The sequence below is a fragment of the Mytilus edulis genome, chromosome 4, assembly GCF_963676685.1.
Source record: "Mytilus edulis chromosome 4, xbMytEdul2.2, whole genome shotgun sequence".
Lineage (NCBI taxonomy): Eukaryota > Metazoa > Mollusca > Bivalvia > Mytilida > Mytilidae > Mytilus > Mytilus edulis.
The window spans coordinates 89,912,475-89,936,609 of NC_092347.1; the positions used below are offsets into that span (position 1 = coordinate 89,912,475).

General features: G+C 31.7%; 1 protein-coding gene across 6 annotated transcripts; it reads right to left on the reverse strand.

Moving 5' to 3' along the window:
* Nucleotides 1–7,297: 7,297 nt before the first annotated feature.
* LOC139520963 (long-chain fatty acid transport protein 2-like) lies at nt 7,298–24,133 on the reverse strand. 6 transcript variants are annotated; one of them, XM_071314078.1, is made up of 11 exons: nt 24,060–24,133; nt 21,135–21,563; nt 19,881–19,991; nt 19,308–19,520; nt 18,643–18,798; nt 14,215–14,339; nt 13,566–13,757; nt 12,431–12,530; nt 10,876–11,074; nt 10,329–10,426; nt 7,298–9,057 (listed from the first exon to the last, which is right to left on the reverse strand). In XM_071314078.1, exons 2-11 carry the CDS (start codon nt 21,505–21,507, stop codon nt 8,747–8,749), a joined length of 1,878 nt encoding a protein of 625 aa, XP_071170179.1. In that variant the 5' UTR covers nt 21,508–21,563; nt 24,060–24,133; the 3' UTR covers nt 7,298–8,746. The 6 variants fall into 6 exon arrangements, with proteins under 6 accessions (XP_071170179.1, XP_071170176.1, XP_071170174.1 ...); XM_071314075.1 differs by having other exon boundaries at nt 14,215–14,335; nt 18,639–18,798; nt 24,060–24,126; XM_071314073.1 differs by lacking the exon at nt 24,060–24,133 and adding an exon at nt 22,476–22,516 and having other exon boundaries at nt 14,215–14,335; nt 18,639–18,798.
* Between the last annotated feature and the right edge of the window lie 2 nt (nt 24,134–24,135).

Consider the following 24,135-nt stretch of genomic DNA (forward strand, 5'->3'; position numbering starts at 1 on the left):
ACATTTTTTTCTTCCCTGTTTACTTGCTCTAAAAATAGTGCACGTTTTAATTTCTGTGCTATTAAGGTTTAAACAATTTCTTTTCCAAATTGTTATAGAAATCCGTAACTGAAAGAGCTAATAATCAAGTTGGACTGTATAAAAATTTCAATAAACACACTTAGATATGGTCATAATTATAAAATAACTGTTTAGAAAACTTTAGAATTTTTGAATTATTACTTTAAGGATTTTCTACCTCAGGAATAGGTTACCTTAATTGTATTTGGCAAAACGTTTAGGAATTTTGGTCCTCAATGCTCTTCGACTTCGTACTTTATTTTACCTTTTTAACTTTTTGGGACTCGAGCGTCACTGATGAGTCTTTTGTAGACGAAACGCGCGACTGGCGTATTTACAAAATTTAATCCTGGTATCTATGATGAGTTTATTTAGATGAAACAAAAATGTTACAATACAATATTAATGCATATAGGAACTGAAAGGTGTATTCTTATGAACAAATTTATACGTCAGAACTTTAATGTATAAGCACGAGGAAACTTTTACGACTTCCCCCAGACAAGAGACAAAACAGAGTAACACAAATCTTACAAAAATAGTATCTAGGTTTGCCTGGCAATATCTTCCTTGAGGGGACGACCATTAGATATTCGCGGGGAGGAGGGGGAGGAGGATTTTGAAAATAAGTAACTCAGCCTTGATAATAAAATAATAATCACAAAAATAAATAGTTTGTTCTGTGGTAGTTTCTTGTCTCCCTCAGACGTAGCCCCTAATTTTTCGGGATCAATATTACTTATTTATTTTGTAATTTAGTGATTTTGTTATAATAACTTGATCATGAGTTTAAAAAAGACAGCAGCCACAGACTTAACTACATGTATATGTGACTTATATTTTTGCTTTATCCTGCATATTGGTCATCTGATGTTGTCCCTAGAAACTTAAGTCTTACATTGAATCTATATATTTTGCTTTGAGACCAAAATATTGTCAAAAAAATATTTAAACAGAAATTGCATTTTCAATTTAAGAAAGGATCTGGGGAACATCCAAAAAGCATGATTTTGCATTATTTGTTCTATAGCTATTTGGGCCTTCATGGGTTCAAAAACACTTCAATTTTTTTTTGCCTCGATCCGATCGGCAAACCATCATTGCCAATACTTTTTAAAGAGGCTAGTTACGATCAAACTTTAATACTATGTATGTATGCAATACATGTATATGCAGTTGGAAATATAGAAGATTCATTTCTGCATAGGATGATGATTAATTCTGATTAAATGTTACATAATTACTTGACTTTACATATATTATTTATAATAAACAAATAATTTAAAGAATATCCCAGAATATCAAATGGTCGTCCCCTATTGTCTTTTATTTGGTTTTTATTATGGACTGCTGTCTCCCCTAATAATACTCCAATCAACATTGTCATATAAAAAAAAATCCTCATTGATCATAACAACGAAACGTGTGTGAACTGTATCAGACTTAGTGAAGTTAATGATGGTATGGGTTTACTCATTGTTGAAGGTCGTATGGTGACATATATCTAAAGTATTCAGGTCATTTGGACTATATCTTTCTCACACCGATCGAGTATGTGAAAATATCATGAAAATTGGAGCAATACCAAGTGAAAACGTTTTCAACTGGACAATAAAAGAAAAAAGCATATCCAATGGGATAGTCGTAAAACTAAGCAATAGTTATCAAAGGTACAAGGATTCTAATTTAATACGCCAGACGCGTGTTTCGTCTACATATGACTCCTCAGTGACGCTTAGTTCAAAACAGTTATAAAGCCAAACAAGTACAAAGTTGAAGAGCATTAAGGACCCAAAATTCCAAAAACGTTGTGCCAAATACGGCTAGGGTAATCTATTCCTGGGGAAAGAAAATCCGTAGTTTTTCGTAAAATTCAAAGTTTTGTTTACAGGAAATTTATAAAAATTACCACATAATTGATATTCATGTCGACTCCGAAGTGCTGACTACTGGACAAGAGAGAGCATATTTTGTGCAAAAAAGTAGAAATAGATAATGAAATCATCTTACGAGAGGAAATGTTATAAATAGCATGTGGGACATCCTCAAAGGGGCAAAACATAGTATGCAACATTATGGCAATCTGTGCAGAGGTATAAAATGTCAATGGTTGTATCTGTAGAAAATATTACATGACAAGATCTGTATAAGGTTATTGATAGGTAATAAATTATGAGATCATTTAGAAACTCAGTGGGTTAAATAATAGTTATCAAAGGTACCAGGATTATAATTACTCACACAAACATAAAAAGCGTGCACTTACAGTAGTGTCTTTGAATCCTTTCTCAAACCATCAACACAATTACAAAGAAAAAACAGAAAACAACCAAAAGAAAATTAACAGCACATAAAACACTGAATAGAAAACAAAAAAATTAGCAAAACAAAGGATGATCTCAAGTTCTCCGGAAAGGTAACCACATCCTATATACAATTTATATAAACTATCTATTTCAATTGAATTTAAACAACGAATTGTTATTTCTAACTTTACATAGAGAGCTTTAAGAAGCACTAGAGAGAATAAAAAATCGCATTTAACAAAAAGGTCAATTAAACATCAAATGAAACACGTAGCATTCCTCAACGTGTAGGTATGTTTAGTCTCTTGTGTTTGTGAGTACGAACCGATTTTGACATGCAAAGTGGTGATACGGGACACATATTTATTTATTTGAATAATGGTACAAAGACACATCGTCTGATATTGCTTCAACCAGAGTTTTATTTGTCGAGTTAATTGATCTATAAACTCTTATTAATTTTTGTTAATAGGTTTTGTCCTTTATTAATGTTCTCCGTCCCCTATAGTCGAATATTTTTTGTAGTTCTAATAAAAAGTGAAATCACAAAAATACTGAACTCCGAGCAAAATTCAAAACGAAAAGTTCCTAATCAAATTGCAAAATCAAAAGCTCAAACACATCAAACGAATCGATAACAACTGTCACATTCCTGATTTAGTATAGGCATTTTCTTATGTAAACATTGGTGGACTGAACCTAGTTTTATAGCTAACTAAAGCGCTCATTTGTATGACAGTCGCATCAAATTTCATTTTACTGATAACATTGTGTGAACAAAACAAACAGACATAATAGGTAAAAGACAATAACAATCTAAACCAAGGAGTAAACAAAGACTCACAAAAACAAAGGATATTTACATCAAAAGTTATAAATAATAATTAAGAAACAACACGAACTCCACTAAAAATGTCAAAATAGAGTTACAGCAATCAACATTGTTTTTTAATCTCCATTACTTATAAAACAAACAAAAATGTAACAAAAAAGCAAAAAAAGTATTATAGACAAAGCACATAAGCAAAACTGAAAGACAAAAATAAAAAAATTACCATAGAACAATAACACAATGACGAGATGTATAAGTAAAAATCTCGTCAAATGGATATCACAAAAAAAATCAGACTAAACAGTAAAAGTAATATTCATAAAAACAAATAAAAGAATAATATAACACGTTATTAAGATGATAAACAACTTTATTCCCATAATCTATACTTCAAGCTATCAACAAGGTCCGCGTTGGTATTTTTCAATATACTTGTAAAATTTCAAATAAAATAATTTCTAAGCACAAACGAACCAAATATTTGTAGAGCCATTCATTCCTACTTGTATTTATCAATTGATTCTAGTTTGTTTAGTAAGAAAAGTAGAATTTTATAGAATATATATCAATGCAGGATGTTACGTCCTACGTTAATATATATCTGCTTACTTGACCTAAGTGCAAAAGTTTAATGCTTGAAACAAATATGAAAAAAAACAAGGAACATATCAAACAGTAATAATTGGATTTGTGTCTTGTGGATAAATGTTAAATGTTATTTATCTGATTTAATAACTTTGACAAATGATTTTGACTATTTGATTTTATCAACGTCACTTGTCATATAATAAATAATACTGTTTAACTTCAAGATTTAACAAGTTTTAAAAGCGGGAGGTTTGGCTAGCCAAAAAAACAGGTTCAATCATCCATTTTTTCTTAAAATGTCCTGTACCAAGTCAGGAAAATGGCCATTGTTATACTATAGTTCGTATTACATTTTAGTGTTGTGTCGTAGTTCTCCTCTTATATTTGATGTTTAGTTTGTAACCCGGATTTTATTTTTACTCAATCGATTTATGAATTTCGAACAACGGTATACCATTGTTGCCTTTTGTAAGCTGTACAATCAGTACACTCGTCAATCTAACAGACATTTAATATTAGTCACCATTCTTCAGTTTATTTATCTATACACAGATGTATTAACAAAGCTGTTGTAGCAAACATTTCAATATCAAGTTGTTTTAGTAAATCTTGATATGTGAAAACAGGTTTTGAAGTACCTAAGATTAGTTTAAGGTCTCTATTCTCAATCAGATAAAAAAAAAACATATATTATATGACATATCATAATAAACAAATAAACAAACAATAGTCCAATAAAAAAAATTTTAATGTTATGCTTTTGGTGACCTTTCTCATTGTTTGTGTTTAAAATTAAATTAAAATTTATATTAAGGATACTTGAACAATTAATAAGTAGTGGTTTAAATAGATTGAATAGTGTGAATAAAAGATTGTAAGATAGTATTTATAACGTTTATCAGAATAATATCTCAAATTTAATTCATTATCAATCAGCAATCAGCAAAAGCTTCAATTATCATAGTAAACATAGTTTTAAGTTCATCAATTTTTAAATGTACATGATGCTAAATGTTATTCCTTTTTTTTGTTGTTATATAACTCATAACATATCAATGTATTTATACAACCTAAAGATTACGTGTTTTTCATATTCACTCTCATAATATCTAAGAAATGGTAAATAAACTCATCATAGATACCAGGACTAAATTTTATATATACGCCACACGCGCGTTTCGTCTACAAAAGACTCATCAGTGACGCTCGAACCCAAAAAAGTTAGTAATTGACACCGTTGTGTTGCTTATTGAACATCCAGTGATTAGTTGCATTATGTGATGTCACAATCGAGGACACTAAGACGGAATTATGGTCATGACGATATGGAGATATCAGTGATCATAATGTGACACATATATTCCATAACGGTCAATCAGCTCTTGCTGGCAATTTGTTTTCTCTCATTTTTGTCAGCTGGATTTTGTGGGAAATTTGATCTCAATTTCGAGACCCATTTTGCCATGAAATCTTCACTGACGGGAAGAAGTTTACATGTACATATTTTTTTTTTTTATCTTTTTGTGATTGTTGGTGCCAAATATTTCTAGAAATATTCGAATTCTGATCATTCCTATATTTCCCAAGATCCGTCACTGTTGGAGAGTATAAATGTAATTGCTATTAATTATTTCCAATATTTTAAAGGTTGCCATTATAGTGAAACGTGTACTTTATGCCACACAAACATATAAAAGAGGGACGAAAGATACCAAAGGGACAGTATATATATAAAAGGCATGCTCTTCTAGCTGTGTATTTGAAGTACTTTTTCAAACACCTTCCATCATATTAATCAGTGACCAGTAGCTATATACAACTATATATACTTTACTTGAATAAACGTTGAAATAATTTCTACATTTTCTTAAGTGCATTGAAAATATACAAAGGATACCAACGGAAAATAAAAAGCTCATAACTAAAATAAAGAGAAACTGACAACATGGCAAAAACAAGGGAATACAACGAAAAGACAAACAAAGTCCACAAAGCACGCTACAGAAATCTAAAGATTGAGTTATATCAAACCAATTATAAACTGGTGGTAACCCCTCAGACTGGTAATCCAATAGGGTAAATAGATCCTGCTTCATTAGCAGCATATATCATGCTGCCCATGGTAAGGACTTGTTCAGTGATAAGTCTTTTTCGGTACTGCCACAATTCAAGACAAAGAAGACAGGATTGTGATTACAATTCGAACCATATCCTTGGACATCTGTGACACAGAAGTTCCATAACGATCAACCAGTCCATGTCAGTCAATCAATTAGGGTTGGGGGTTGTAATTATACTATTGACGAAATATAATTTCAACTTACTAGTTGGAACCCTTCAACAGTAATCCTCAATCAAGGAAACCATGAAAGGAAACTCGAGCTCTAGAATATCTTATCAACCGGCGATATGTGTAGGCAATGTTCGAGTTTTGCTAATAGAAATTGGAAGTTCCCTTTTGAAAAGCTAAAACCATCACTTTTGTAAAAATGTTTTATTCTCAACTGACATTGTCCATTTCTATATGTAAAAAAAAATAGGAAGCAGACCGAACTGTATCTGTGATATCATTCATGTCAGGTTATTGTCACAAGACTATGTTTTACCCAGTGAAAAGACAACATTTATAAACACGAGTTTGAAGTAAAAGGATAGTACAAGCTTCTTTTCGTTTTTCCTTAGAAGCTAGAGTATGAAGTCTGTCTCAAACGAGTATAGGAATATGTCAGCAAGAAGAACCCAGTTGGTTCCCATATGAATGCCGATTTTATGCTACAAAATCATGTTGCCATTAAAAAAAATCAAATTTTTTGATGATTTCAATTTAAGAAATTGTTTTTTTTTTTATCTGAGTATGTTTTTGTTTTCAAAATATGATGTATCCCTTTCTGTAACAAGACACTTATATTTTTTATGAATCTGAATGAAGTTAATCTGTTTTTATGTGTTTCAATTCAGACACCCTGCAGAATGTAAAATAAGAATCAATATATAATAATGTTGTTTTGTAATGTATAAGAAATTACATCTAGCATGCAGCTGTCATTCATTCATACTAAATTAGTCAGTACTTTTTTGTGCTGACATATAAGAAAGAAGATGTGGTATGATTGCCAATGAGACAACTATCCACAAAAGACCAAAATGACACAGACATTAACAACTATAGGTCACCATGTGGCCTTCAACAATGAGCAAAGCCCATACCGCATGAATTGTCATTGATATGGTTATATTTATAAATTTACTGTTTACAATTTTTTTAATTTTTTGAAATACTAAGGCTTTTCTACCTCAGGCATAGATTACTTTAGCTGTATTTGGCAAAACTTTTAGGAATTTTGGTCCTCAATGCTCTTCAACTTCGTAATTTATTTGGCCTTTTTAACTTTTTTGGATTCGAGCGTCACTGATGAGTCTTTTGTAGACGAAACGCGCGTCTGGCGTATATACTAAATTTAGTCCTGGTATCTATGATGAGTTTATTTACACATGCTTCACTAACAAGACAAACATGACTATTTGTTTTAATTTATTCTAAATAATCTATAAAAATCAACGACTTACAAAATAACAACAATATAATTAGACCCTGCAATTAGTCATAAATTATACTGCTTTATACATAATATTGTTCATGCTTATAGAATGTAGAAGATAATATGGCACCATTTTATTCAAAGGTGTAAATCTGATTTAATCAAAGTTATTACCACACAAATAAGTGTATATTTTGTTCAATACACTTGTGTTTTCCCTCTGATCTTATTATCTCTCCTTGATTATAGTGAAGACCTATCACTTCCTTTTAAAGGTGTAAACTGGTCTAACAAGTGCCATGCTTTGTAAGAAGCAGGCAATTTTGGAGAAAAAAAATCAAAACATGATCGGAAAAATACCAGACCTATCTAACCATTCTATTTTGTAGTAAACATCATTCTGAGTTATCAATGGTGTTTTGTTTCTTTTCTGCTTGTCTGGTAATTGGAGAAATCTGTAGATTAATTTGGAAGGAATTAAATTGATCGTTCTAAGACTAAAGTAATACCTGTCCAACATGTTAAGTTGCTTATCTATTGATAAATGGGACTTTATACATGGTAATGATTTTCCCCATTTTAATTAAATAAAATGCCCATATTTTACATTTTAATAGAAGAAGATACTAATTAAACATATACAGAAAATATTGATTTTTATCATGGTAATAGCATAATTATGAGGTAAAAGTCGTTTTAACGTCATGCAGTGAGTCCTACTGATTAAAATAAAGGAATGTACCAATAGTATAAACATATACAACATACAAATATAAATTATCCAGCAATTTTTCACATGTTTTTTCTTCAATAAAAGTCATATATAATATTAAATAAATTTATAAAATATATTTCTAGAATGTTATAAAATTTAATTCTCATAACTTGCGTAAAAATTCTAGTCTTCTCCTAAATTGGAGTTATAGAAGACACAATCATAATGATATAATCATTACATCTGCATCTGATATATTGTTTTTAAATGACTGGCATATCCAAATTCGGATTTGTTGGTTAAAGGTTCATACAGATATATGTATCAGATACCATTATGCAATATATTATTGCGAGACTCGCCTGTAGTCATATCATAAACATTAATAAAAATATAATTCCTGAATTAATGGTACATCAATTAACAACACAATTGATTTATTTTTACAAAATACTCAAAACACAAGAACTTTCCCCTTACAATAGGACCATTCATTGTATAGTTTAAGATTTAAAATATAAAATATCTCAAAGAACTTATCCTTTACAAGAGGACCATTCATTATATAGCTTAACATTCAAAACATAAAATATCTTCAAGAACTTTCCCCTTACAACAGGACAATTCATTACATAGCTTAATATTCAATATGTTCTACTTCCTGATTAATAGCATTAAACAACCTTTTTGTTCAGTAAATTATATATCAAAGTCTTGATTTGAGCACACTTCCAAAACTGCTTGCATCTAATGGGACGTAAGTCTTAGCATCATTTGACAAATAATACAGAGGATCAGATATGATACTGGGGTCATATCCTTCCTTGACAAGGTCAACCTTGTGTTGTTTAAAGGTCACTGTGACTCTTGTTTGTTCCTCCAATCGTAGAAACAATGGTCTGGCATAACTGGGTAGATTTTTGAAACAATGATCATGAATTTGTTTCAGTCTTTCTTTGGTTAACTTCTCACTTTCATTTAAATGCAATGCTGCCATTCCTGCTCTTCCATCATGACCTACAAAATAAATCTTGATTTTAAAAATAAGCCTATATGTCTGATCTATTTCAGTAAAGTTAGATAGTCACACAGTTTTCCAAGTAGTAACAAAGTGATTTTGTGTATTGAGGTCACCAGAGTAAAATAAGACTTCAACTTAAGTCATCGACTGACCTCCATAACTGACCTCAATGAGGCATCCCAATAACTGACCTTCATGAGGCACCTCTGTTAGTGACTGATGAATCCAAATAACTGACAACAATAACTTAGATCACCAACTGACCTCATTAACTGACCATAATAGCTGACCTCAATGATGAACCTCAGTTTTTTTTTTTACTTCAATGACACATGTAAGTATTTGACCTCAATGACAAAATCAAATACAGACCACAGTTATCAACATGAAAAACTGATCAAAGTAAACAATCTCAATAACTAACATCAAGAATGGACCTCAACAACTGGACATAAACAACATAAATGATCCACATTAAAATTCACCATCAATTGCCATAATATTGAGCTTAGAATTTACACGAATCTCCTCCGCTTAGTTGCTTACATGTTACCATTTCCTCTAGTTAGACTCCAATCCTAGGTATTCATTTATCATTTTGGATATATTTTTACAATTTCTGCACTTATCAAGGTTAATATTTAGTAATTTATAGCTATGTTCTTGACAGATTTACCTCAATATAAAAATAAGAAGGGGGCGTTTGATTGCCAAGGAGACAACTCCCCATCAGAAACTAAATGAATTGAAAGGTTAGCAACTATTGGTCACTGTACAGCTTAAACAATGAGCAAGCTATTGAGGGCAACATTTGATCTACTATCTGTAGTTAATAAAGTGGCATATGGTATAGATAGACAATAATTATAAAAACTGATTCAACCATATCACATTACGAGTTTGTAGTATTGTATGTGACTGTCAATTAAGTGAGAGGTTAGATAGCAGTTTAAATTAGGTTTAATCCAACATTTAATACATAAGCAAATGCCTGTACCCTGCAAGGAAAATGACAGTTGTTTTCCATGTGTTTGGTGTGTTTGAGCTTCTATTTGGCTTTCCTTGGAGTTTGTGTTTTTTGTTTTTTATTGTACAAAATCAGGCTATATTGTTTGTTTGTGGGTTTTTTTCATAGGAGTTACTAGTTGGTTTGTATGGTCTGTTATAACATATGTATTTTTGACTACTGTATTCCATTTTGTGTATTATCATTATGCATTTAACCCTGAACTTATCAATTTATGACATCAGAATAACTGACAGTTACCTGGAACAGTTACACCATAAACATTAGCATCATGAACGAAGTCCATGGAAGTTAAAATATTGGCTACTTCATTAGTGGACACGTTCTCTCCTTTCCATCTGAAATGTAAAACATAAACTGAAGAAGGATTGAAAAACCATGTACTCTATTTACAGATTTAAGAAACTGACCAGGGTAAAATAATTCCCTCCCCCCCCCCTTTAAAATTTTGATTTTTTTTTAGCACAAAAAAAAATTAATCCTGAAAAATGAAGGGGCATCAAAATAACCTAGCAAACTTTTATTATTTGACATCTACTGTCTTATAATATAAATGGATTTTGTGCAAAAACTAAAGCCAAATCTGTGTTGAAGACTGTACCTTGACCAATAATGGTTTACTTTTATAAATTGTGACTTTGATGGAGAGTTGTCTCATTGACATACATACCACATCTTCCTATATCTAAATTAAATCAATATTTACTGGATACAGATCATGTATCACTTACAACTTATCTACTTGGTGTTAAAACAGACATTGACATCTTTGCTTGTAACAAAGTACCTGAATGTATCCCCCACTCTGTCTTGAAAGTAAATAAAGTAATCTTTGTCCATGTACATCAAATCACCAAAGTTAAAGAATGAGTCACCGTCTTTGAACACATTTCTCAGGACTTTCTTCTCATTCACTTCTTGAGGACCTTTGTAAAATTTATCTTTATAATATTCTGGTATTCCTGCTATAAACAATCCTGGTTCACCTAGTAAAAAATATATATATATATATATACCTTGTCAATACAAATAATAAATATAAAATAGCCATCTGGGAAATACTTAATATAAAATGTTCATATATAATATCTAAATCATCATAATTATGTTCGACACAACATCTACTCATTCCAGTAACTGAATATTTGGATAATGGCATGTCAACAGTCAAAACAAAATATTGTCACAAAATATCTTGGGAGTTTGTCATATCAGCAAAAAAAACCAACACAAAACCCTGTATTACAATCACTTGCTTTATGACATGTCAAAAGACAAGGCAACAAATAACCTGCACCACAATATTTGGATTATGATACCTCAAAAGACAAAACAAGACAAAAAATTGTAACCAATTTTGGCTCATTGAAGACTCATTGGTGGCCTTGGGCTGTTTGTACTGTTTGGTTGGGTTGTTGTCTTTTTGACACATTCCCTGTTTCAATTCTCAATTTTATAATAACATGTCAACAGACATAAATCCAAACAATACAATGTCACACAATAATTTGCTCTATTATTACTCAATGTGTACTTTTTCAATAAAATTATAGACTATAAGATAACATTTTTTTATTTTTGTTTTGGACAAGATGTTATTGAGTTGTAAAACTTGTGTCTGATCCATTTGTCATTTTGACAATAAAATATGGGCTGCGTACGATAGAAATCGACCTTATACAAGTGCATGTATAATGCACATGTATAAGACTTTGATAGATTTTGGAACTTTCATATACGAACTAAAAGATGAATTATGTTGGTTTTTTTTAGATTTTCTTAAAACAATAAAATTTGAAACAGTTACATATTTTCAATAGTGATTTTTCCACCCGAAATAGATTAATAAGAGATGTATATGATGTTTTGATATTCATTTGAATAACGTTGATTTCTATCCCACACAGCTCATATTTTTAAAACAAATATTTTCAAAAACTATTTGTACTGGAAACAGACAGTTTCCTGTACTATCTCTATAATTTATTGGCTTTTACGAACTATTTAAAGTTTATTTTCCCCTTGACACCCACTACTTTCCTCCACCAGTTAGTGTCTATGGAACAAAAAACTTGATATTGTCCTCATTGCCAGCAAAAAAGTGTATATTATGAGATATCAACAGACAAAACAACACAATAACATATAACATAATAGCTTGCTTTATGACATGTCAATAGAAAAAGCAAAACCAAATTCTTATAACCAAATACCTTGTTTTGTTACAAGTCAAAAGGTAGAACAACACAAACCTATATTTGTTTTTTATATGTGAAATTAAAATTCACATTAAACAAAATACAGATTTTGGACTACTATATGTGAGTTATGATAATTCTTACCAAATTCTACAGGAAGACATCTGTTATTCTTATCCCTGTATGGAGCATCCTTCAAACGATCATATTTGATAATAGCCATTCCTGAGGGATGTAGTTTTGACTAAAAAAAAATTGAACAAGAAAAAAGTTTATTAAACTATAAGGGAAAATATTTTCTTGCTGCATTGACGACCCACTGATGGCCTTTTGGCTGTTATATACTCTTTGGTTGGATGTTGTTTCTTTGACATATTCCCCATTTCCATTCTCAATTTGATGGTATTAAGCTGAATGATCTTTCATACAGAACTATAATTACTGAGGTTTGCAGGGTAAAAAGATAACATTAATAACAGTTTGCTTTAAAACAGCATTACACATGCACAGTCTTAACTCACATTCATGTGAGATCATTATTACTAAATATGAAGAGCATGCAATATAACAGAAACATATGTAAGTAAAGTGTTGCTCATCAAGATAAGCTATGTAATTTTAAGTTAGAACATGCATACTTATGTCAGTGTCTAAAATTAATTTTAAAGTCAATTTAAATTCATATTATACATGTATAAGAAAAATGTGACTTTTTGGGTTGCCATAACTACTTTGATTCTGATGCCAAAGATTATATGCTTACTGGTTTTTTTTTATTATTTACCTCTAAATTAGAAATATACACAAATAGAAATCCAATTTTCAAGTACAATTAGTTTTTTATGGCTGTTAGTCCTTTTAACTTATGAATTAAGATATCCAGTACTAGCTAAGTCTGACTGAAAGTTGTGACAATAAAAAAAAGCTGAATGTCAAAAACTCAATAAATCATATTATATACAGAAAGTATGACAGCACAGAACATTCATGTCAGTCAGTTTTATACTGAAAACTACATTTTTTTAAATGGTTTTTAAACACACAAACATTGAGAACAAGTCTCAATCCAGTACATACTTCACAAAATGATATTTCTATAGTTTGCATATCAATCAAAGATTTGCAATCTGATATTTGAAAGCTTTTATAATAGATAAAAACAAAAACCAAAAAACATTGCACGTGAGTTCTGTGTACAAACAATAGTCCTCTATAGTGCATGAAATTACAAGTTGATGGGGTAATGATTATTCTATTGTCCTATTTGGGTCATACTTACAAGAAGTGGAGAAAGTCTTCCACAAGCACCAACCCTACCATTAACGTTGAATGTGGCAGCTGTCCCTTCTGATGCACCAAAAAATTCTACAATTTGAGGTATATTAAATCTATCCCTAAACTTCTCCCATATGTCTTTCCTAAGTCCATTACCCAAAGCTACCTTTATCTTATGGACTCTATCTTTTGGATGCTGAAAATAGAAAAAGAAGTTAATTTATGCAATTTTGCAAATATTTTCTGATCAAGTATATGAGGTATATGATATTGTGATCATTATCTATCTCCAAAATTTTTGAGACTATGATTACAATAAGAAAATTACTTTAATTGATCTAAATTAACTGCAGACACCATATATCACTGACTGTGTTAACCTTAATGCAACAACTAAACAGTTTTTACCACCTGAAAGGAAACAAAAAATATCTTCATCAATCTAAAAACTATGTTCACTTGTACAAACATACAGTTTGAACTTCAATTTTATCATAAATTAAAAAAAAATTAAAATGGATCTTCTTTAAAACCCTTAATACTGGAAGTATAACAAACTATACTGGATACCTTGATACAAAAACTTTCTGATTTTGGGGTCATGCTCAAAGTTATTTACTCTAAAAACTGTACAAAACTACATCAAAACATACCTCAGGTACAGCTAACAAATATCTACAAAGTTCTCCAATATACTGAATGACTGTGACATTGTGTCTCCTGCAGTCCTCAAAATAATGATGAGCAGAAAATTTTGTCCGCAGTAACATTGTACTACCTAAAAAGACATGACAGAACTTTACATAAAATCCAGCTGAAGCATTCAATGTCACCATATACCTGGTGATCCATTAGAAATAGTCAATGGCACAAAATACCTTGGGATTACATTCACTATAAATCTTCACATACAAAGATCAATAATACCAAATATCAGATAAACATCCACAAATCTTAGCATACAATGTCAAAAATACCAATAATCTCATCAGTCAATTAACATGATTTATACCAAATAGCAGTTTTCAATGGCAATTCACATTGAACAGTCAAAAACATTTTAGTATCACCTTTACCATTGTGTGATCTCATCGAACAGTACTAAACACCAAATATCACCTTTAAATTGTATTATCTCATGGAACAACAGTCAAACACCAAATTTCACCCTTATATTGTCTGATCTCATTGAACAACAGTCAAACACCAAATGTCTCCTTTATATTGCCTGATCTCATTTAACAACAGTCAAACACCAAATATCACCCTTATATTGTCTGATCTCATTTAATAACAGTCAAACACCAAATTTCACCCTTATATTGTCTGATCTCATTGAACAACAGTCAAACACCAAATATCGCCCTTATATTGTATGATCTCATTGAACAACAGTCAAACACCAAATATCACCCTTATATTGTCTGATCTCATTGAACAACATTCAAACACCAAATGTCCCCTTTATATTGTCTGATCTCATTGAACAACAGTCAAACACCAAATGTCCCCTTTATATTGTCTGATCTCATTGAACAACAGTCAAACACCAAATATCACCCTTATATTGTCTGATCTCATTTAACAAAAGTCAAACACCAAATGTCTCCTTTATATTGCCTGATCTCATTTAACAACAGTCAAACACCAAATATCACCCTTATATTGTCTGATCTCATTTAATAACAGTCAAACACCAAATGTCCCCTGTATATTGTCTGATCTCATTTAACAACAGTCAAACACCAAATATCACCCTTATATTGTCTGATCTCATTGAACAACAGTCAAACACCAAATATCACCCTTATATTGTCTGATCTCATTGAACAACAGTCAAACACCAAATATCACCCTTATATTGTATGATCTCATTGAACAATAGTCAAACACCAAATATCACCCTTATATTGTAAGATCTCATTGAACAACAGTCAAACACCAAATATCACCCTTATATTGTCTGATCTCATTGAACAACATTCAAACACCAAATGTCCCCTTTATATTGTCTGATCTCATTGAACAACAGTCAAACACCAAATGTCCCCTTTATATTGTCTGATCTCATTGAACAACAGTCAAACACCAAATATCCCCTTTGGATTGTCTGATCTCATTTAACAACAGTCAAACACCAAATATCACCCTTATATTGTCTGATCTCATTGAACAACAGTCAAACACCAAATATCACCCTTATATTGTATGATATCATTGAACAACAGTCAAACACCAAATATCACCCTTATATTGTCTGATCTCATTAAACAACAGTCAAACACCAAATGTCCCCTTTATATTGTCTGATCTCATTTAACAACAGTCAAACACCAAATATCACCCTTATATTGTTTGATCTCATTTAACAACAGTCATACACCAAATATCACCCTTATATTGTATGATCTCATTGAACAACAGTCAAACACCAAATATCACCCTTATATTGTCTGATCTCATTGAACAACATTCAAACATCAAATGTCCCCTTTATATTGTCTGATCTCATTGAACAACAGTCAAACACCAAATGTCCCCTTTATATTGTCTGATCTCATTGAACAACAGTCAAACACCAAATATCCCCTTTGGATTGTCTGATCTCATTTAACAACAGTCAAACACCAAATATCACCCTTATATTGTCTGATCTCATTGAACAACAGTCAAACACCAAATATCACCCTTATATTGTATGATATCATTGAACAACAGTCAAACACCAAATATCACCCTTATATTGTCTGATCTCATTAAACAACAGTCAAACACCAAATGTCCCCTTTATATTGTCTGATCTCATTTAACAACAGTCAAACACCAAATATCACCCTTATATTGTTTGATCTCATTTAACAACAGTCAAACACCAAATATCACCCTCATATTGTCTGATCTCATTGAACAACAGTCAAACACCAAATATCACCCTTGTATTGTCTGATCTCATTTAACAACAGTCAAACACCAAATATCACTCTTTCTATTGTCTGATCTCATTGAAAAAAAGGCAAAACAAAATATCCCCTTTATATTGTCTGATCTCATTAAACAAAAGTTTAAACAAAATATCCACTTTATATTGTCTGATCTCATTGAACAACAGTCAAACACCAAATATCCCCTTTATATTGCCTGATCTCATTGAACAACCATGACAACAGTCAAAACCAAATATCACCCTTATATTGTCTGATCTCAGTAAACAACACAAACACAAACAGTTGTCCTGGATGGAGAGTCATCAGACGTTGCTCCAGTTACTTCTGGTGTCCCACAGGGAACAGTTCTGGGTCCAGTTCTATTTCTGGTTTACATAAACGACCTACCAAAATATTTGAAATCCAGTAAACTCAGACTGTTCACCGACGGCAGCATCATTTACAAAAGCAACAAATCTAAAAAAGATTGTGATAGCCTTCAGGAAGATCTTGATGCTGCTGCAAAGTGGGAAGAAGACTGGCTGATGGCTTTCCATCCAGACAAATGCAAAGTTCTCACTGCCTCAAACAAGAAAAATACAATTAAACACAACTGCATCCTTCACAGTCATACCCTAGAATCAGTCACCTCCGCTAAATATCTTGGTATAACACTGAAATCTGACTTAAAATAGACCCAGCATACAAACAACATCATTGGCAATGCAGATAAAAGTCTAGGCTTTCTAAAAAGAAATCTATTAAAAACATCAATCACAAACATTAAGTCTCAGGCATACCTAGCACTTGTCCGACCAAAACTAGAATATGCTTGTTCAATTTGGAATCCTAATGCTGCTGAACAATGCAATAAACTTGAGATGGTTCAACGTTGGGCAGCTAGGTATGTCTGTTATCGTTATCACAACACCAGTAGCGTTACAGACATGCTCAATACTTTAAATTGGCCTACCTTACAACAAAACTAGACTTATAATGCTCTATAAAGTTGTTCACCCGATGATATTGTCGCCGTACCATCAGATTTACTCATACCAACTGACAATAGAACCTGACAATAAATTCATCCACAAACTAACAGACACTTACTGACATTTAAAGACTGTTACAAATATTCATTTTTTCCGTTTACTATTACACAATGGAATGTACTACCTCCAAAGGTAGTACTTTCTCCGACCTTAAATTGTTATGTAAATAGTTTTAACCACATGTCATGTTAGTATCTGTTTATTTTTGACACTACTCTTTTGTAAATATTTATTAATTATTATCCTAAGCATGCGCAGCAGTTAGTAATCATCAAAAATCTGATGGATAACTGGATACCATAAGAAGAAGAAAAACAGTCAAAACCAAATAACTGCTTTCTATTGTCTGATCTCATTGAACAACAGTCAAACACCAAATATCCCCTTTTTATTGTCTGATCTCATTGAACAACAGTCAAACACCAAATATCCCCTTTGTATTGTCTGATCTCATTGAACAACAGTCAAACACCAAATCTCCCCTTTTTATTGTCTGATCTCATTGAACAACCATGACAACAGTCAAAACCAAATATCACTCTTATATTGTCTGATCTCATTAAACAACAGTCAAAACCGAATATCACCTTTATATTGTCTAATCTCATCAAATAATATTCATTAACAGCAAATAAGAATTACCTTGATAATCACCTGCAGGTATCAGGGGCGGATCCAGCCATTTTAAAAAGGGGGGTTCCTAACCCAGGACAAAGTGGGGTTCCAAATACATGTCCCCATTCAAATGCATTGATCGTCCAAAAAAAGGGGGGGTTCCAACCCCCAGTACCCCCCCTCTGGATCCGCGCCTGGGTATCATCAGACATCAGGCTCAGGGAAACACGCACAGATATCAGCTGATATCATCAGAAAAACCGTGAATAACACCAAATATCAGCTAGTATCAACAGTTAAATTAGAACAACATCAGACATCAGACACTGTGAATTAAACATCAAACATGGGCTTGTTTTATAGGACAACAGCGAAGAAAAATATCAAACGTCAGCTGGTATCAGTAAATCACTTGATGATAGTGGTATATATAATGTCAAACATCACTCTGGAAGAGTGTGATAACAATTTAATCGAATGGGATACCTACCACAATCCATAGTTGTAAACAAGGCTAGTATAGCAGCACTGTGATAGAGAGGGGTAACAGTATACACTATATCATCATGTTCCAGTCCACCAAGGTATAGAAATTTGCTCATTCCTAAAGCTTTCGTTTGGCTTATAATAGCTGGCTTTGGTAGACCTTAAAGACAAACACATTTACAATTTATGAACAACAATTAATTGACTTTTAATTGTCAGAATTATATGTTTACCACTAGATTTGTGGCTTTTTTTTTCTTTTTTTTTTACGGCTCAGAGTTGTTTACTCAATTATGCATATCTTTACATACATGAATGTTTTAATTTATACAAAAATCAAGAGTTTCTTCTTGTTTTGTGGACAAAGTAAGATAACTCAAATTTTTAAAGATGATTTTAACACTGACATCACTGAAATTTTATATTCCTGCACTTTGCAAAAGTAATATAGTTTTCTTGACAAGTACCAAAATATTATTTTTTGACTTGAAAATCTGATATTTCAATGATGAATATCTGGAATGATCATGGATAGTAGAATGTCTACACTATTATGATCAATTTTCTGTAATTCAAAAGTAGTGATAAGCCTAATAGATGATTTTGATATCAAGTCAGTCCCATAGGATTTTGATTGCATTTAATGCAATCTTTACCCCAAAAACCTACCAGTAGTTCCTGAGGTGTAGATGTAACAGCAGGGAGTCATAAGATTCATCTCTGATCTCATAGTACGGCTTATCTCTGCATGAGGAGCAGATAACATCAACTGATCCCATGACTGGTATCCCACTGGTGCTTCTCCTATACCTGTTCCCATTAGGTAGACAGGGATGGGCAGTTCCTGTTTTATATCCTCAACATTATGAAACAGATCACTTCCTGAGGAGAAAAGTATTAGTATTTTTTAAATATTTGTCAAAAATATGGTTAAATTTCTGTACTTCTTGAACCGTTTCAAAATAACATATTGCTGAAAAAGATCTGAACCACCATAAAAGTATACTTCTGAAAAGATCATTTATATTGATGTAATTTCTAATGGAGTTATTTTCCTTGTCTACTTTGTTAGAGGGCAACCATTTTGATTTTTATATGTGACTTAAACCACATTTTTAACCATGTAGCACTTGGTCCTTTTTGGTAATAAATTAGCTCCTCAACTGTTTCTGTTCTTATATACTCCCTTAGCTTTTAAAAATAGTACCTTAGCTAAAACTGATGTCATTGTAAAGACATTACCTTGACCAACAATCAGTACTTTTGCTTCACTGATTTCTATGGAATGTAGTAGTGGCTTATGTTTGTTATTTGTGTTCAGCAAAGCAACTGCAACTCCAATTTTCTGCAAACCTGTGGAAAGACAATAATATATCATAGAGATAAGCTTTGCTTTCACTTGTACATGTTGACATGACGATAGCAACATAATAATGAAAATATCTGCATACACGGAACCTGTGAAATTTAATGATAAGTATAAAATTGAGAAAGGAAATGGGGAATGTGTCAAAGCGACAACAACCCAACCATAGAGCAGACAACAGCCGAAGGCCACCATTATGGGTCTTCAATGTAGCAAGAATTCCCACACCTGTAGGTGATCTTCAGCTGGCCCGGCCGCCCCTAAAAATATGTATACTAGTACAGGGATAATGGACGTCATACTAAACTCTGAATTATACACAAGAAACTAAAATTAAAAATCATACAAGACTAACAAAGGCCAGAGGCTCCTGACTTGGGACAGGCGCAAAATTGTGGCGGGGTTAAACATGTTTATGAGATCTCAACCCTTGTCCTATACCTCTAGCCAATGTAGAATATGTATCTAATATAGATAGCACATCTGACATCAATGCATCAAACATGCTAAAAAATGGATAAAATATAAATGCTCTGAAAGACAAACACTTCTTGGTGTAATGACCAGACACTATTACTACATTGTACAAACATTTCCATAGTGTGCTGTCAGATAAATATTAAATTGAAAATCAATAATCAATTATTCTGGGGTTTTTTTACGTCTACATAGTTAATCATGATTTATAAGTCAACGAAAAAGGTCCAAACAACATCTTTGGTTCACATTAAAAGACCCACAAAATGAATGACAATGTTTTGCTTTATAACAGACATAAACATATATCTTAATTAAGCTTTCTTCATTGTTTCTTGAGTCAATACAAAATAGCATCATACTAAGGCAGCAACCATTTGATTTTCTGGGGGGGGGCTATGGTTTTTTTTGGAAAAAAAAGTTTGTTTCCAGGTTTTGGTGAAAAAAATAATTTGTTTTGGACCCTGAGAAAAAAAAATTGTTTGTTTCACCCTCAGCTGCCACCATATGTAATGCTAAAATTGAAAGAAAAAAAATTGTTTTCGGTTTGTCGCTAAAAAAATAGATTGTTCTTCGCCGAAGGCGAAAAAAAAAGTTTGCACAGAAAAAAAAACCATAGCCCCCCCCAGAAAATCAAATGGTTGCTGCCTAACCTAGAAAAGTCCAAACAAATGATGGTTCATTTGATACAAGAATAGCAACAGTATCTCCTAGCTTCAATCCCATCTGTACGGCTATATTGGCTACTCTACATGCTTGTTCATTCATAAACTCATAGGTAAAAATTCTATCTTGAAATATTATAAATGGCTTTTTAGGATTATTTTTCGCAGAGATTTCAAAAAGATCAACAAGAAAGTTTCCACTAAGTGCATCTGCCATTGTTTTCTTTCCATATTTTCTTCCTAGTTTCAATATTGGTAAATCATAGCCAATCCATGGGAACAGAGTTCTCCAAGCCGCCAATGATACACCTACTGCCCCTCCAACTCCTAACAAAGCTGCCTCTTTTCCTGATGGCGGCATAGTGAATCTTAAGCTGTCCCTGTCTTTATTTTACCATATGCAATATACTATGATATCTACAAATTGAAAAGAAATTTTACAGGTATAACCATAACAAGTTAAGAATCAGTATATTTAGGAAAAAAAAACTTTCAAAAAAAAAATCATTATTTTGCTTCCTATGCCATCTGAAGCCAGTACTTATGGTTATGTGGCAGCTAGCTACCTAGCATGTAGACATCAACTGGTAAAGCTTTCTCTCTGGCAATGTTATTCCTCGCTGTGTAGATTTAATAAGCAGTGAGCACCAAGTTAACAAACATTCACTAATAGGTGAAGCAAATCATAGCATAGACTTGCAGGGGACATTTTTTTAAAGCATTTTGGTATAATTATTATAATAAAAGAAAAACAGAAATATCTGATTTATCTGAGACATATATAAGACGTCATAATTATTTGAACTACACAAATATCTGTTTGTAATTGAAATCGTACCTTATAAAAACGTACTGGACTGTTAGCCTAAATGTCCTTATTAATGACTATATGAGAGACATGTTGACTTACGATATGAACGTGCACTGGGCAGGTGTAGTATACATGTAGGTCTACATTGTGACCGCATAATACCTGTGTTTAATTTGTTAACCTATATTTAGTCGAATAAAAAGCAGAATTGATATCTTAGAGTAACAATACAGATACTAATTTCGGAGTCAAATCATATTTTAATCTACTAGTTTGATATTTTAGACAATAAAACACTCGTTTTTATGTCAATTAAAACCTATCAAAAAAATCTTTGTTTACATTTTGGAAAACAATGACCTATCACGTCCTACATTATGACCTCATCTCATGATTTACTGTAGAATAGTTATATGATATCTAGGTAACTATAATATATATTGTTTTTGTATTAACGCCTTTGTGCCTTGCCCTCAGTGGTTGGAACTCTATGTGACTGGAATTTTAATATTTATTACTTTTTGAAAGCACGCCCCTTTTTCTAGGACCGGAAGTCAATAAATATTAATTACAAAATTTGTCCTAGTCGGAACAACTTAAATTTCCGTACATTTTCAGATTACGTTTCAATCAACATTTTCTCTTGATGTATAAAAAAGGGTAAAACTTCACTAGAAATAGAAGGGTATACAATACTTTTTTGTAGTATTTAAGCAAATTTCATAACTTTTTCATTGTCTAGGAGATTTGGTTCGTTAGTTTCCCCAACAATTACCTTAAATAATTTGTGATTATTTTCCAAGGTACAGAACAAAAGCTCAAAAATAAATGATAAAATTTTAATAGTTTGCTACGTATAACTTAAATAACTAATCATTGATAATACCCAGTAATTCACTTGAGACAATAACTGGGGAATATGCAATTACACTAGTACTGGTTAACGTTATGCCGTTGAGTTGAGTTTTATTTGGTAGTATTTGCATGATGCTGCATGTTTTTTATGTGATAGTCGGTTAAAGAGCTCACCAGAGCTCATGTTTTTCTCTGTTATTGTGTATATATATGCCGACTCTAAATAAAATTTACTTACTTACTTACTTACTTACTTATATATTTAATAACTTTACAGAGAAAAAGTACTTAAAATTAAGGTATTGACATTTGTTTTATAAATAACGTAAACATAACATTGTAGATATATTTCATATATCAGAATCAATATATTTTTTTAATAAAAAAAAGTGCATTTATCTAATGATTTAAAAAACTTTTTTATATACTTTTTTAAAATTCATATTAAATGTACAATAATTTAGTTCTTGTTTATTTAGCAAAACAAACAATAGTAACCTTGTTTATCTAAGAACATTTTACTTCATAAAATAATGTGGGACAATCAGAACTTTTCATGTGGGACAATCAGAACTCTAAAATTTTAAAAAGTGGGACAATCGGGATTAAACCGAGATCTTTCTATATGCTTTTTTGAATATCTGTCTGTCTCAATTTTTAAAGAGTGAGCACTTATTGTTAATTTACAAATTGACTGTCTTTTTTTGAAGTCCTGCAATTCTAAATATTTTTCTTTTTTAAAACAATTTTTTATAGAAAAATAAGTACCAAGCTTCCCTTTTTGGGAGAAAAGAATGCGAACGGTGTAGATATAATATACCCAACATTCCAAGAGAAGACGTTTTTTACCTATTCTGCACTGATGTAGAGATAGAAGAACAGTTTTTGATATCTTGTCATAAATATAAAGATATAAGGCAAACCTTTTTTGGAACGGCAGCACTTTGATATATCGATTAACACATCAAAATAAGAGTCTAGAGGTTACCATTCAATGTACGGACGCGGTAAGTTAACAAGTTATAACTGTTTTTCATGTTTGAAATGGGTCGATCATGTCTAACATAGAACATGTGTTACAACAAAATAAAATATTAGAATGAATGCATATAGAAGTGTTCCTGTTTAGCAGTCACGTTTTTGTGATGAATTTTAATACAAACTTCAAATAAGGTATATATACTAGTATTAAGATAAGTCAGAAAGCAAATAGTTGTGCAAAGCAATACACACGAACAATGATTTACCTGTTAAACATGGATTCTATAAACCTGTGTCATAAAGTTGAAATCTAAGAGAGCTTCGTACAAAGGTATATATATA